General features: G+C 42.5%; 1 protein-coding gene across 3 annotated transcripts in view; it reads left to right on the top strand.

The window, feature by feature from the left end:
• Positions 1–16,020, top strand: part of PIP4K2A (phosphatidylinositol-5-phosphate 4-kinase type 2 alpha) — a 203,966-nt gene that overhangs the window by 174,706 nt on the left and 13,240 nt on the right. For all 3 annotated transcript variants that reach the window (XM_054020678.1, XM_054020680.1, XM_054020679.1), the window contains exon 7: positions 15,276–15,389. In XM_054020678.1, the coding sequence (XP_053876653.1) occupies positions 15,276–15,389 (114 nt within the window). The remainder of the gene's footprint in view (positions 1–15,275; positions 15,390–16,020) is intronic.

Genomic DNA, 16,020 nt, shown 5'->3' with positions numbered 1-16,020 from the left:
CTTTACCCACCCTGTGCTGAACTCTGGTCATCCTGGCTGTCATGGAGAGATCTAGACAACAGTCTCCTAAATCCACTCCTTCTGACGAGGAAGCTAAATGTTTAGACTTGTTAGGAAGAAAGGTCTGCACATCTACTTGCCTTCAGTTTTGTATATGAATTATCAAGTGCTGTTGGCTAAGTACAACTATCTAAACTATTTCAAATTCACAGACTTCGTAGAAAAGATACCACAGCAGCATAGCTAACTTCCAAGCTCTTATTCAAGAGGACAAGCTGGTGCCCAGAACTACTTCAATCAGCGATTGATGCACCAGATACATCATCTAAGACAGCGGCAATGGCCATTGTGATGTACCTTGAGTCATGGCTACATGGGATTTCCCACAGAGGTCTAAAATAGGAGGACTTGCCCTTCAGTGAAACCCACCTTTTCAGTGAGAAGACAGATGAGTCCTTAGGTACTTTCAAGGACTCCAGGACCATCTTCCACTCACTGGGAATATGTACACCTGTCCCAAAGAGGAAATATCACAGGTAGCCTTACAAACCTAGACTGGCAACTCAACAGTTTTATCACCAACAATCTTACAACCTTCCTCGTAAGAGACAATGTGTATAGAAGCATCATTTCTCTCCACCTCACATGTCTGCAGCAGCATCTCAAGCCCAACCCCTGGCCAAAAGATATTTTGAATAGGAGTTTGATACGTGCAAACCATTGATGGTGCCACCTCTATCCAATCACCACATATACTTCAGGGGTCATTTAGCACTCTGTTTCCAAAACTAAAGTGCTATACAGTGTGATGGGGTTCCCGGGGTGCAACCTGAACAATGGGACCCTGAGCCCTCCAAAACCGACCAACCTAGGTTGCCTATCATACTGATGCTGATGTCAAGCTACAAACCTCTGGCAGGTACTTCACTTATAGCGACATCCACAGGCAGGGACACACCCAACTGAGTGACATGAATGACCTCCCAGCCTCTTATGAACCAACAATAGAGAAGCGCCAGCCAATTCCCTCTAGCTCCCCAGTCTTGCACCCCAGGACTGTACCGTCCTACACTATTCAAGGCTCCCTTGGGCAGTGCAAGTTTATTAAGTTGGTTGCCACTCCCCGAGTGTGGAGTGGACACACACTAACCTATGTAAACTGATCTGAGATTTCCCAAGCACTTCAACCAAAACACACTGTTTTAGGTAAAATATAAAACATATTTATCAGCTACACAAAGATAGATTTTAAGTGATTATAAGTGGTAAGCATAAATGTCAGAGATAGTTACTTAAGAAAATGAAAAGTAAACATGCATTCTAAATCCTAAACTTGTCGTCTAAGTAAGAATTGAATCAAACAATGTCTCACCCTGACAGATGGTACAAGCAGGTTACAGTTCCTCAATACATAGTCTGGCCCTACCCTTCCCCAATTCAGAGTCTTTGTCCTCCAGACGTTCTTCCAAATATTAAGTTGGGGAGGGGGAAGAGAGGCCAAGTAATGTCATTTCCCCTCTTTTATATTGTCTTCCAGCTTGCTGGAAAGATCTTTGATGTGATGTGGGGATCAGGTAGTCTCCATTGATAAAGCAGTTTCCATTGCATATGTGCTCTCTCTGAGGTCTCTGGGATGGCTGTTGGGAGAGTGCATTCCCTTTAATGGGCCATCAGCACATGTCTGGCTGGTCCTTTGTTGCAACTGAAAGGTTGACTGTGGGCGTCCTCAACCTCACAACATATTTCAGTAACACATACAGCAATGCTTCATAATTTCATCGTATAATTATACAATCCAACAGGATATTAATGTTCAACAGATCAAGACTTTTAAAATGATACCTCACAAGTCATGCTTTGCACAAAACATATCATAATTATGACAGTGGTGAATATGGGGATTTCAGTCACAACAAAAAATGACCTGATAGACCAAGTTATGCACAACCCTCAAGCTCCAATCAGAACTTGTCTTTCCTTCCTGGGGCACATGGCTTCATGCACTTACATTACCCTTTCACCAGACGCCACCTTTGTTACCTTCAGGCATGGCTCTAAACAGCGTACTGACCAACCAAAAAAAGCATGAATACCATAAGGACAGTTCCTTCTTGAGTAACATCATCTTTAATATGGTGGAAGGATCCTCATCAGGTATGTGTGGGCATTCCCTTCCTATGTCCATCACTGGACAAGATGATAATTACAGATGCCTACCTTTTAGGCTGGGGAGCCCACATTGACAGTCATACAGCACAGCGCACTTGGACACCCCAAGAGGTCAGGATGCACATCTGTGTTCTGGAACTTTGGGCACGCTGAGAAACTCACAATGCCTTTCTGCAATTTATCTGATTCCCCCATGACCTGTAATGTCAGACTATATGAAAACTCTCTTTTACATCAACAAACAAGGAGGGGTGAGATCCATCCCTCTGTGTGTAGAAGCAGTCACCCTGAGGAATTGGTATATTAGGAATCGAATCACCTTGTCAGCAGCTTACTTTCCAGGAATTCAGAATGTGTTGGCAGACACCCTTAGCAGGCATTTCACCATCGATCACAAATGGGAGTTGCACAATTCAGTAGTGAATAGCATCTTCACTCAATGTGGGACCCCCAACTGAGATCTGTTCACCTCCCAAAAGAACAAGAAATGTGTAACATATACTGTTCAAGAGAAGCTCTAGGACATCAAGACAATGCTCTCCTCCTCCCCTGGTCAGACTGTCTGAACGATGCCTTTCCTCCCTTACTGCTGCCACCTCTGGTCTTATGGAAAAGTCATCATGACAAGGCACGAGTCATCCTCATCGCCCCCAATAGGCCCCGACAATTTTGGTTCGCAAATGTCATCTTGTCCCCCAATCAGCACCCAGTCCTTTCCCAATTATCTTGACCCAGGAGAAGAGCAGGATCGAGCCTCCCTGCCCCAAAACACTTCTGACTTGGTTTTTGGATGGACATCAACCCTAGAAGGTTCCTGCTCTGAGGATATACAAAGCATTTTTAAAAGAGTCTACTAGGAAATGCTATTCAGCCAAGTGGAAACGTTTTTCCATTTGGGTACAGCAAAAACGCACATCTCCTGCGTCAGCAGATATTCCTCCTATTTTGGACTGTTGTCTTTCTCTCAAAGTTACTCCCTTAGTTTTATACGAGTCCACCTGGCAGCAGTCAGTCTGTACCATCCATCATCAGATGGTTATTAAATTTTCACTCGCCCATTGACTAACAGATTCTTGAAGGGCCTAATCAGAACCTTCCCACCAAGAAGGAAGCCTACTCCTCGCTGGACTTGAACCTTGTACTTTCAGCACTCACTAAGTGTTCCTTCAGACCACTAGCTGCACCCTGTCTCATCTGTTGATGAAAGTTGAATTCCTTGTGGCCATCACCTCAGCCAGCAGGGTAGGTCAGTTGAGAGCACTAATGAAGGATCTGCCATACACTGTATTCCATAAGGACAGTCTCTTCATGACTACATTCAAAATTCACCCCCAAGGTAATTTCAGAATTTCCCATAAACCAATTAGTCCACTTAGCTGTGTTTTTCTGAAACTGAGACTTAATTCCCCAGACATACAAAGTGCTCTTGCCTTCTAACTGCAAAGGACAATACCAGTCAGAAAATCACATAGACTGTTTCTCAGTATAGCAGAATGAGTCCGAGATCAAACTATATCCTCCCAGATTATCTCTAAATGAAGCTCAGGCTGTATCCTTCTCTCTTGCCAGTTGTCACATCTTTCTTTCCTTTATGGGGTAAGGGCTTATTCTACAAGATACTCCTGAGAGAATTTTGTGCCAAAAAAAATAAAAATTATGCATACAATATTTTAAAATTCTGCAAATTTTATTTGTCAATAAATAAATGTGGCTCCAGCATGACTGTGGGCAGTGCAGGCCATTGGCTGCATTGAGGTGGGAGATCACCCTGAAGCCCCAACCTCTCCAGGTACAGGGACTCGGCCATGAGTCTGCATCTGACCCTGACACAGTGCAAGGGCCAGGCCTGCACCAGAAACACCCTGGAGCCCTGCCCCTCTGCACCAAGTGCATCAGGTGTGGGTGTGCAGGCTCAGTCCAGCAGGATCCAAGTGTGGAGGGGCTTAGTGTGGGGGGATCCAGGTGTGGGCTGAAAGGTTTCTGTGTGGGGCAAGCTGGGTGTGGATAGCTCAGTGGGAAATCTGACTGCCCAGGGGCTCGTTGGGGGGGTTCTGGGTGCAAGGGCAATGGGACTCTGCAGGGGATCCGGGTGAAGATGGTTGGGGCTCGAGGTGGGAGGGGACTTAGTGGGGGATCGGGGTACTGGAGGAATGGGGCTTGATGCAGTGGGGATCCACGTGCAGCTGGTTGGGAATCAGTGGAGTAGGGGTTTGAGTGTGTGGGGCTCATCAGAGAGGTCCAGGTGTGGGGGGTAGGGCTTGTCAGAATGAGGGTTTAATGGGCCTGCTTAACGGGGGAACCCCAGCTGCTGCTGAGGAGACACCGCCTGCCGGGCTCCCGCTTCCCCCCACAATTCCCCTATCCCTTTTTCTTTCTCCATCTCCCTCCCCACATTCCCCTCTCTCTGCCCTATTCTACCCCCTATTGCACAGAAAACAGGAAGACTCACAGCACACAGAAGGGGAGCACAACTGGTACTAGAACCCAGGAGGCGGCATTCAGCTGCATAGTCAGCAGAGCTAAGAGGTAGCCGCCTTCTGCTGGGCAGCTCTGCACTTGCAGAAATGAAGGGGGGGTAGTCGCACGTAACCCCGTGTGCCCCCCATGCCTTGCCTCTGTTTGGAGGAGGCAGTCCCCCCCGAAAACTGCACCCATTGTCGCCCCTCTCATCCCCCCACACTCGGCTTCCCTTTACTTCCCTGCTGTTTTCAGCAGGGAAGCACAGGAATTCTGCGGGGGAGGAGGGTTCTGTGGGTGTGAAGTCACGCAGAATTCCCCCAGGAGTATACAAGAGCACAAGCAACTTCAATGGCATCACTTCAGAAAGTGCCTGTACTTGACATGTGCAGAGCAGCTATGTGGAGTTCCATCCACATGCTCAGGTGCAGAACTCCTTTGCTGACACATTCTTTGGGACAGTGGTCCTCCAGATGGCTCTGCTGTGAGCATCCCTGCACCCTCCTCCTTCTTGAGTACTGCTTGTCAGTCACCTATATTGGAATACACACACGGATCAGCACTGGAAGAAGAGAAAGTTACTTACCTTGTAGTAACTGGAGGTTCTTTGGGACGTACAGTCCCTAGCTGTATTCCACTACCTGCCCTCTTTCCCCTCTGCTTTACTGGATTTGTGGTAGAGAAGGAACTGGAGAGGTTTTGGTCCTCTCCAACCTTTATGCCCTCAGTCAGAAACGCAAGGAGGGCAAGGGCACATGAGAGGACCAACAGACGCTGCTTGTGAGAATTCTTCAACTCTGGGTGCATGGAGCACATGCATATGCACAGTGGAATATAGATAGGGACTACACATATTGAAGAACTTCCCGTTACTGTAAGGTAAGTTTTCTCTTCCACCCATGCAGTCACTTTCCATTAAAATTGGTGCTTATAGTCTTTTCCTCCTCTCCCTAAAATATTTCTTTGATGCGTCAAACAGTTATAATTGATATAGTGTATGTTTGTGGTAAACTGTATTTTGAAATTTCTTATGACATGGTTGCTTTTCAATTAATAGTTACCTCAAATGAAGAAATAATTCTCAAGTTAAATTAGAAGGATTCAAGTGTGGGTTTTAATTTATTCCAGGTGTCCAGCTCAGTTAAAAATTGATAAAACAGGGGCACTTCTGTGCTCAGTCCTGCACGTTCAACTTCCAGCAAAATAATGTTAACCATTGGAACTCATCCTGAATTTACGTCACTGAGTATTGAAAAGGAGTGCACTCATCTGTGCAGTGCCCATCGCTGCCTCCCAACTTCCTAACCTGCCTGCAACTTCCTATTACAAATCCCCGGTCCCAGCTGCTAAACCCCTCCCCTTAGAGCAATTCACACAGCAAGATCTTAAAATCAGCCTTCCATGTTCACAGCTGGTGGAAACCACCAATAGCCTGCAAAACCCCCAGATAAATGCCCAAATGATTCCCCTTTCCTCTATAATAATTGTTTGGTGCAGACCTTCCTGTCCAGCTGCAGAACCCATCCAAGATACTCCAAACTATTCAAAATATATTTACAGAAGCTCCCCGAGTTACGCAAGCATTCCGTTCTGGAACGCCTTGTGTAAGTCAAGTTTTGCGTAAGTCAGGAACGTATCTCTGACAATTACGGGGGGAAAAAGCGCTTACAGAACGTTTTCCATAAATCCGGATTTCCGTAAGTCGGGTTTGCACAACCCGGGGAGCGTCTGTAATTAATACTCAGCATTTCTTTTTCAGGATACAATCTTCTGTCCTGTGAACACAATGTAGAAAAGCAGCTGAAAGTAACAAAAAGGCTGAAGTTATTTAACATTTATAATTAATTTATAGAACAAGAAAATTTATGTGCAAATTAAGCTGGTGCATGGAGCCTACCTTCTGATAACAGGCATTTTTATAATAGCTTGGAAACCAAACCGGTTGACGAACTATGGGCCCAATCCTGCAAACTTTTAGACATATGAGTAACTTTACTCATTTGAATAGTCCATGAAGTCAGTAAAATTACTCACATGCCTAAGTGTGGGCAGCATGAGGCCCTATATGCATACAGCATATTGAAATCCAGCCTGGAGTGGAAGGCAACCACTAATTGTCAGACAGCGCACTTAACAGCAATAAAGAGGGTACATTTTGGCCTGTTGCACCTAGGTACAAACTCTTGTTCATTCAGAAAATACCATGGAAATGTTGCAATATTTTTCTCTGATTAAATGCAAAAAGGCTATATAGAAACAATTAAATCTCAATCATTGGGGTTGGTAAGAGGCACAAGTCATTATTTATATCCTTAAGTATACAGATTTTTTTTTTAAACTCAGAAAATGTACTTTTTAGGAAATTAAACAGGAATTGCAATAAAAATGACTCACTAGTTATCCAGGTTCTAACATTGACTATCTAATTCTGTTTCATGTGCATACGAAAAATACTGCAGTTATTAGGACAAAATTATACACATAAGTGACTGACCTTTTAATTTTTTTTAATTGCTCATGTCTGAGAAGTGATTATGTAAAATGGCACCTTCTTATTGGGTAGATCTTCTCCTTTGTGTATTTAGAGTCTCAACTTTAACTTTAATGACAAAATTTAGATTTTAGTACTTTTTCCACCTGTTAGCATTACAGTTGACACAACTAAAAAGAGTGTGAATTGGATTCTTTTCCCTTGTGTTCATCACAAGCAGAATTGCTTACTATATTTCAATGTTAGACTTGTGCCACTGAGCCCATAATTTGAAGAAAATGGGGTGGCAATTCGAGGCCAGTTTTGGCCTACAGAGCTCTCATTGGTGGTGATGCAAGAGAATGAAAAATTCGGCTTAGCTCTGTTTCCACAATTCCATTTTTAAATAATCACGCTTCCCAGTAGAAATGCACTTTGGCCCTATCCTGCAAAGTACAGAGCACCTACAGTTCCTGGTTCCTTTGATTGGAATTGTGGATGTACATCACTTGGCAGGATCAAGCCCTCTAAGACCTAAATATGTTTGCGTCTTGGTATATAAAACCTCTAATATCTGAATTAATAGTTTTTAATTAAAACCTATTATCTTAAGTACTATAGATTAAACTTCCTGCATATTTGCTAGTTTCATACTTAATAGGAATCTGATACATTATGTGGTCAGCTAAGTCATTTCTCTTGAGCTTGACCTGGATATTATAAAAGGTCCTAATGTATTTTAAAACTGATACTGTGAAAGTGTATTATAAAATCAGATGACTTATGTTACATAAAAAGTACAAGTGACATTGAATTAACCTGTCATTATTTTAATAATTGTACAGTTGTTTTATTACTTAGTACACAATGATTTTTATTAAAGATTTGGGTAAGTTTTGTTAGTGGCCAGAATCCACTTTTTACATTTTGTTCTGTACTTTCAGCAAATTTGATGAGCTTTCAGTGAGAAGTGAACCAGGAACATTAATTATGTTTAATATAAAACCAGAATAAATTAACATTTCACATGTTGTCCATGCATTTTAATTTTTCAGAATGTCACACTATAGATTAGGCATTGTGGCCCCAAATCACAAAGGTACTTAGGCGCCTAAATCCTGAGTTTAGGCTCCCCTGTGATCCATACAATTCCTGCTGAACTCTGTAAGTGCCTAAGCTCATTCGGTGCCTATGTTCTTGGAGTAAAAGTTCCCTCAGCACCTCAGTTGTGCTGCCTCACTCTAAGCGTGCAGACATCTATCTCCTGCCTAAGTCTGAGGGCGATTCGCAAACTGAGAGAATGTAGGCAGACAAATGCCTATCTCATGTGCAGGGCCTGAACTGGTGGGTGTGTCTAGAGACCACCTGCCGGATTGGATCCCATTCAGAATGTGTCCGCTTGAGGAGGTGAGGTGGTGGCAGTGGCAATGGCAACAGCAGCTATCTTATAACATTTATCTCACTCGTTAGAGTGCTCACCTGGAATATGGGATACCTGGGGAGGGGGGGTATGAATAGGGGTCTACCACACCTCTCAGGCGAATGCTCTAAGCACTGAGCTATGGAAAGTTCTGATGTGGGACTTACTCAGTCTCTCCTGTTGAAGCTGTGGATAAATAATGAAAGAGTGATTGGCACAGGGTGACTGAATGCTGGGGTAAAATAATAGTGTATGTTAATTAAATTTGTGACTGAACTCCTTGGGGGAGAATTGTATGTCTCCTGCTCCATGGTTTTATCCACCTTCTGCCACATATTTCATGTTATAGTAGTCTCGGATGATGACCCAGCACATGGTGTTCAATTTAAGAACACTTTCACTGCAGATTTGACAAAATGCAAAGAAGGTACCAATATGAGATTTCTAAAAATAGCTACAACACGCGACACCTCTAGGTTTAATAGGTTTAAGACTCTAAGTGCCTTCCAGAATCTGAGAGGGACGACGTGTGGAACATTCTGCCAGAAGTCTTAAAAGAGCAACACTACGATTCTGAAATTACAGAACACGAACCACCAAAAAGAAGAAAAACCTTCTATCCGTGGCATCTGACTCAGATGATGAAAATGTCAGACCTCACTGCTTTGGTTCGTTATCAGCATAGAAACGTTCTCTGGAATGGTAGTCAAACAATGAAGGGGCATACTAATGTTTGAATAAGGAAAAGTTATTTACTTGTTCCCATAATATAAGAACTAGGGGCCACCAAATGAAATTAATGGGCAGCAGGTTTAAAACAAATAAAAGAAAGTTCTTCTTCACGGAGTGCACAGTCAACCTGTGGAGCTCCTTGCTTGAGGAGGTTGTGAAGGCTAGGACTATAACAAGGTATAAAAGAGAACTAGATAAATTAATGGAAAGTAAGTCCATTAATGGCTGTTAGCCAGGATGGGTAAAGAATGGTGTCCCTAGTCTCTGTTTGTCAGAGGGTGGAGATCGATGGCAGGAGAGAGGTCACTTGATCATTACCTGTTAGGTTCACTCCATCTGGGGCACTTGGCATTGGCCACTGTCAGTAGACAGGATACTGGGTTGGATGGACCTTTGCTCTGACCCAGTATGGCCGTTCTTATGTTATGTTCTTAGCATATCTGGCATGTAAATACCTTGAAACATCGGCTATAACAGTGCCATGCAAATGCCTGTTCTTACTTTCAAGTGACGTAAATAAGAAGTGGGCAGCATTATCTCCCATAAATGTAAACAAACTTGTGTCTTAGTGTCACGGACTCACAGATCGTGCCCACTCTTGGCTGCGTGCGGTCCGTGAGGGGTCCCCCTTTCAGTGCGACAGCCCTTTTCGGGGGTCCACTCTCTCTCGGGGTCAGGCCCCTCCACCTCCTGGAGCCGCACCTCTCTGAGCCTTAGAACATCTGTCTCTGCTGTGGCCCCCCGCAGGGAGTCCACTTGCTCTGGACCCCCAGGGCCTCCACCCCCAAAGGGGTTGATGCAGCCCTGTTCTCTAGACCGGAGTGACTCTCAGCCAGCATAAAACAGGAGGATTTATTGAAAGTTGAACACAGCACAGGAAACTCTCTGGGCCTCAGGCCTGGCCTCCCTCAGCGCAGTACATCTAGGTCTCTCTGCATCCAGGTGGGCTCCGCCTGCTCCCCCTCTCCAGCCCAGAGCCCTCCTGCTTCCCAGCTGGGCATCTGAGATCACCGGCCCCAGGCCCCACCTCTGTCCATTGTCTTCTCTCCAGGTAAACAGGGTCATAAACCGGAGCCACCTCTCCTCGCTTCTGTCCTCTGGCTGGAACCGGCTGGTTAGGTCACTGGGTCCTCACTCTGCAGCCCATTGTCCGCCCACTGGCCAGAACCAGCTGCGTCTCCTTAGCTAGGCCTCCGGGTCGCCAGGTCACTGATCGGTGGGGTATCCATCCTCCCGGCAATCGGCTGGATCCCCAAGTCCTCTCTCCAGTCCTCTGCAAAACAAATTCCCTCTCCTCTCACCTCGTTAAACCAGTAAGACCCAGGGAAACTGAGTCCCACCCCCTCCACATGCAAACCATTGAAACCCCACCGAAAACAAGAAAATCCCCCACTTCGTCACACTTAGCAATTGGCTGAACAAGAAGTAGGACTGGGTGGACCTGTAGGCTCTAAAGTTTTACAGTGTTTTATTGTTTAAGTGTAGTTATGAAAAAAAATCTACATTTGTAAGTTGCACTTTCAGGATAAAAGGCTTGCACTACAATACTTGAATGAGGTGAATTGAAAAATACTCTCTTTTGTTTATCTTTTTTATGGTGCCAATATTTGTAATAAAACAATAATATAAAGTGAGCACTGTACATTTTGTACTCTGTTGTAATTGAAATCAAAATATATAATAATGTAGAAAACATCCAAAATATTTAAATAAATGGTATTCTATTATTGTTTCGCAGTGTGATTAAAACTGCGATTAATCATGACCTTTTTTTAATCTCGTGATTAATTGCGATTAATGTTTTTAAATCATTTGGTAGCCCTAATTTCTAAACAATGTACCTACTTAATTAATATACCTGAAAAGGTGAAGATTAGCCAGGAAAAGCTTTTTAGTGTTTTATCCTTTGCACTGAGAACCTCTGTGCCACAATGACCCACTCATAATAAAACCTTAGGTTTCTGCTGAAAATCTAATGAAGGCTTAAGAAATTCAGCTTGAATTGTGGAAAGGATGAGTATGTGCCTTTTAGAAACACATACTTTTATTTGTAAAATCCACTATGCTCTTCTTGCATTCTTAAACAGAGGATTAAAATGAGAGCAAAGACTCAGAGTGAAAATCCATTATTAATTAAGTAGGAGTAGTTACGTGTTCGTCTCCTGTGCAGCTTTTCAAATATTTAGTTCTTTAATTATAGTAAATGTTCATTACAGTGAATTACAGTATCAGTGATTCTTTCTCTACCAAGGATTTTTCTTCACTGGAAATATTTGAGACTTCATCAAAAATTGTCAATTATTTCACTAAAGCAAAGTCTCTGCAATTTTTCACGTGAATAGAGTTTTAAATGCTCACATGAAAGGAGGTGCATTTTCCCATGTCTAAATGGTACCCACTTCAATTGCCCTTGTGCATTGGTAGAACATACATATCCCCAAATCTTTGCCTATCTCTTAATACAGTATAGGTTTTTAAATAACTGTTAAAACCCCATTCCAGGAATTAATCTGTTTTGTTTAAGTTCCTAAATCTCTAATGCCCATCACTTTCACGGACATTAATTCAGTAACTTTGTTGATGGTGGGTAATGGTTGTTAATACTAATTTTGTATTACAACAGTACCCCATCTTGCCAAGTTCTGTACAAACATATAGGAAGACATGGCCCCACTAAAAAAGCTTATGGTTTAAAAATACCAAGAACAGGAAATGAAGTGTGCAGGCAAGAGAAACAGCATACATGGTCAGTGTGACAACTGGCATGCAATATGTTTGTTCCAGGTTTATTTTAAATGTCTATAAATTGTGCTCAGCTATTCCTCTTCCAAGCCATTGTTAGGGCTTGGGGTTTTTTGTTTTTTTTTGTTTATTTTTTAAATACCTCATTTATAGTGTTACTTAGTGTTTAATCTATGAATTTAGATATTTATATGGCTTTCATCACCATAGCATCTCGGTGCTTCACAAGCATTAATGATTTTCACAGCAACCCTTTAAGGTAGGGAAGTGTTATCATCCCAGGTTTAAAGATGGGAACTGAGGCACAGAATGGTTAAGAAGAGACGTTCGAAGGCACAAAGGGAAGTTAGACACCCAACTCCCACTGAAAGTCTCAGTACAGGGAAGAGTCCAACTCCCGATGTGCCTTTGAAAATCTCCCCCTAAGGCCTTGTACTGAAGGCTAAAAGGGTATGTTTTTCATTTGTGTTAGCCAATATGTCTTTAAACATGATTGGATTGTCAGTGTTGTAGTAGGGGGAGGGATTCCTAGGCTACTACATGGATCGCTAATATGCCTTCAAATGTTTTAGCCTGTATTTTAATAAGCATTATGAGGGCTTGTCTGTCATGGTAAGCTAACTGGAGTGAAAGACACGCCCTTTTTAACCCATCAAGACAAGGCCTAACTGCCTCCCCCAGTGTCATTCAGGAAGTCTGTGGCGCAGCACAGAACTGAGCTTGGTGTCTTAACCGTAAGACCATCCTTCCTCTGCTTCCCTATCATTTGTTTAATGTATTAATAGTCCCTGTTTGTTAAAAGTGTTGTTCTAAATTAGCTATGCCTTTTTAAATACAACAATATTCTAAAATCAGGATTATAGTGACTTCTATGCTGGAAGGAAAGGGAGTTTGGTTGCTTTTATTTTTTCATTGCGTTGTCTCAAGTTTTCATCTAATTCCATATCAGTCTCCTTCCTCCAGTCTTAAACATCCCACTCACTGGATCCTTCTGGCTTTGGCAGCGTCCCTCCATCCTCATCTGCCAAGTCAGCCTACATAGTTATGTAATCATTTCCTAGATGGAGAGCAATAAGCTTTACAGCTGCTAGTCCTGAATATTTTATCTGCTTTTTCCTCTTCTTTTCCATCCCAAACTACTTATCCAAGCTGGCCAGGGAGATAATTGATGTATTCTGTCACATTATAGTAAACAGCAACCCACTATTTGCTTCTAAGAAACCTTCCAGATACTACCCTAACGCCTTTGGGTTAAACACCAGAGTGCTTCAGACTGAATTTTTCTTCTCTGAAATCTGGCATGGATGGATGGGAACCTATAATTCCTTCTCAAATGTCTTTTTTTTTTTTTTAACAAAATGGGAGGGACTCTAAGAACAAAGTTATAGGACATTTTAACAAGGTAGAAAGTAATGTATCCAAAACCTGCCAAGTTCAACTTTCCCAAAGTTCACGGTTGTTGGGATCTAAGGGTTCACTTTGGGCCTATCTCTATTTAAAACTCTTCAGGGTTTTTTTTGGTTTGTTTGTTTTTTTAATATTCTCTTAGTATGCAGAGAGGGGGAGTCATTTTCTGAACAAGGGCAGCTATGTTATTCACACCAGGGTGAATAACACACAATTCACAAGAACAAACCCAAGGAAAGGAGTTTGTTGCTATTGTGGAATTAAAGCATCCCATCACCTCTTTTGTTTGGAGGCAAGAGTTTTTCAATAATAGAGGGAGATATAAAAATATTTGTGAGAGTTAAATTTTGGGGCCTGTCTGCTATGATAGTGTCACTTTTTGAATCCTTTGCTTTTTGTGTATCGGTGGGAGGGGGAAATAGAGGAAAAGAACCTCTAGGCCACTTTTTCCTCCTTGGATTTATGAAGAACAAAATAAAGTAAATAAATAATAAATAAATAATAAATTAATGGAGATATCCTATCTCCTAGAACTGGAAGGGACCTTGAAAGGTCATCGAGTCCAGCCCCCTGCCTTCACTAGCAGGACCAAGTACTGATTTTGCCCCAGATCCCTAAGTGGCCCCCTCAAGGATTGAACTCACAACCCTGGGTTTAGCAGGCCAATGCTCAAACCACTGAGCTATCCCTCCCCCCGTGGTACATTGGAAAGTACTGTATTCAATAAGGTTTATAAGCAATGTGTTGGCATGTTTTTCTTGAAGCTACAGGAAACATTCCCGTAGGCCGTTGTTAACTATGGGGGGGGAGTTCTATTTGCTTTTTAGGTATTGGGGGGTGTTCCCCCCCTTATTTACTCTCAGTAGAAAGACTTGCAGACTGGGGGTGAAATCTTGGCTCTATTGAAGTTAGTCACAAAGCCTCCGATCCACAAGGGTGCTTAGGAACCTAAACCCCAGACTTAGGTGCCTAAGTCATTGTTTTAGGCACCAGTGCAATCCACAAAACTCATGATAGGCTGACGCCTAACCCTATAGATGCCTAAAGTCACTCAGTGCCTAAATTTTCTCAGTAAAAGTTTTCTTGGTGTCTAAGCTTCTGCCTCTGGGCATGCGCATTGCTGCCTCACTCTACTGTCCAAACAGCTACCTCCTGCCTAAGCACCAGGGCAGACCACAAACTGGAGAAAAATAAGCAGAAAAGTGCCCACGGTGCCCAATCAACTAGGCACGCTCAGGGGCTACCTGCTAGATTGGGTCCCATTCAAAATGTGACCAGAGAAGGAGGTGGTGCTGCTGTTGCTACTTCCCACCTTCTGATATTTAGACTAGTTGTTAGTGCACTCACCTGGGATGTGGGACACTTGCCTGAAGGGGGAGAGAGGTTTTGAACAAGGGTCTCCCAAACCTCTCAGGAGAGTGCTCTAACCACTTAGGTATGGGAATTCTGATGTGGGGGTCCCTCTCTCATTGAAGCTGTTCCACTGGATGGATAATAATAGTTCCTTCATAGTTAAATTTACTGAGAGTGAGTTCTGTAATTAGCAGACTTTTTTACAACTTTGGTGAACTGTGAAAGCAAATTAAAATTCTGTTAAATTTGTGAACAAGTGAATATGATGCAGATGTGTTTGATTACACTGAATGAAGCTTTACCTATCTTCATTTGAAGTGTTAGTGCTTTCAATTGTCATAGCTCACTAGTGCCCTCTTTTGGTCATTAGTGACATCTTGTATTTGGGGTGCGGTGTATATTCAGTCCTGCTGTGACCTGAGCATAACCTTTTTCTATGGATCCAGATTGAAGAAGCAATTTCAATGTACTCATATTTGTGTTCTAGTTCCTATTAATTGGTTTTGGGTTTTGCATTTGTTTTAGGCCAAAGAGCTGCCAACATTCAAAGACAATGATTTTATTAACGATGGCCAAAAGATTTATATTGATGAAAACAACAAAAAGGTGTTCCTTGAAAAGCTCAAAAAGGATGTGGAGGTAAGAATGTAATCTGCTTGATTTTTATATAATTATACCACACTGTGCAACAAGTCATGTACAGCTGTGCAAAAAACTTTTGTAGTTCATAAATGTATTGGGTAAAAATAAACTTGTCCGCACAGACAATTAAACTTTAAATGAAACACAATCTTCGATTTCAGGAGTGATCACTTAATAAAGATCCCTTCTACCATAGATGGTTGTCATACATTGTCCATGTCCTGATGACGTGCTTGGATTTAAAATGCATTACAGGCATAATACCACATGGAATGAGCTAAGTATTGCTAGTTATATTTTACAGATGGGGAAACTTGAGGCACAGAGAAGTTGTGGCTTTCCCAAGGCCATACACTGAATCAGCAGCAGAGAACGCAGGTCTCCCAACGCCCATTCCTGTGCTTATTCCATCTGCTATTCAATTTACCTGTCAGTCGTCTAGTTTTATACCATCCTAATTACAATAGTATGAGTGCCTTAGGTGTTTGTGTACACTTCTTCTCGTTATTCTAATACTGTATGCTTCTGCTATATTGAACACATAGTCAACATTCAATACAAAAATATTGGTTTGTGCTATTTTTAATACTAATTCTTAAAATGCTGATTTGGCTCTCAGAGTAAAATA

The sequence above is a fragment of the Malaclemys terrapin genome, chromosome 2 (assembly GCF_027887155.1).
Source record: "Malaclemys terrapin pileata isolate rMalTer1 chromosome 2, rMalTer1.hap1, whole genome shotgun sequence".
Lineage (NCBI taxonomy): Eukaryota > Metazoa > Chordata > Testudines > Emydidae > Malaclemys > Malaclemys terrapin.
This window is presented reverse-complemented; position numbering and strand designations above follow the sequence as displayed.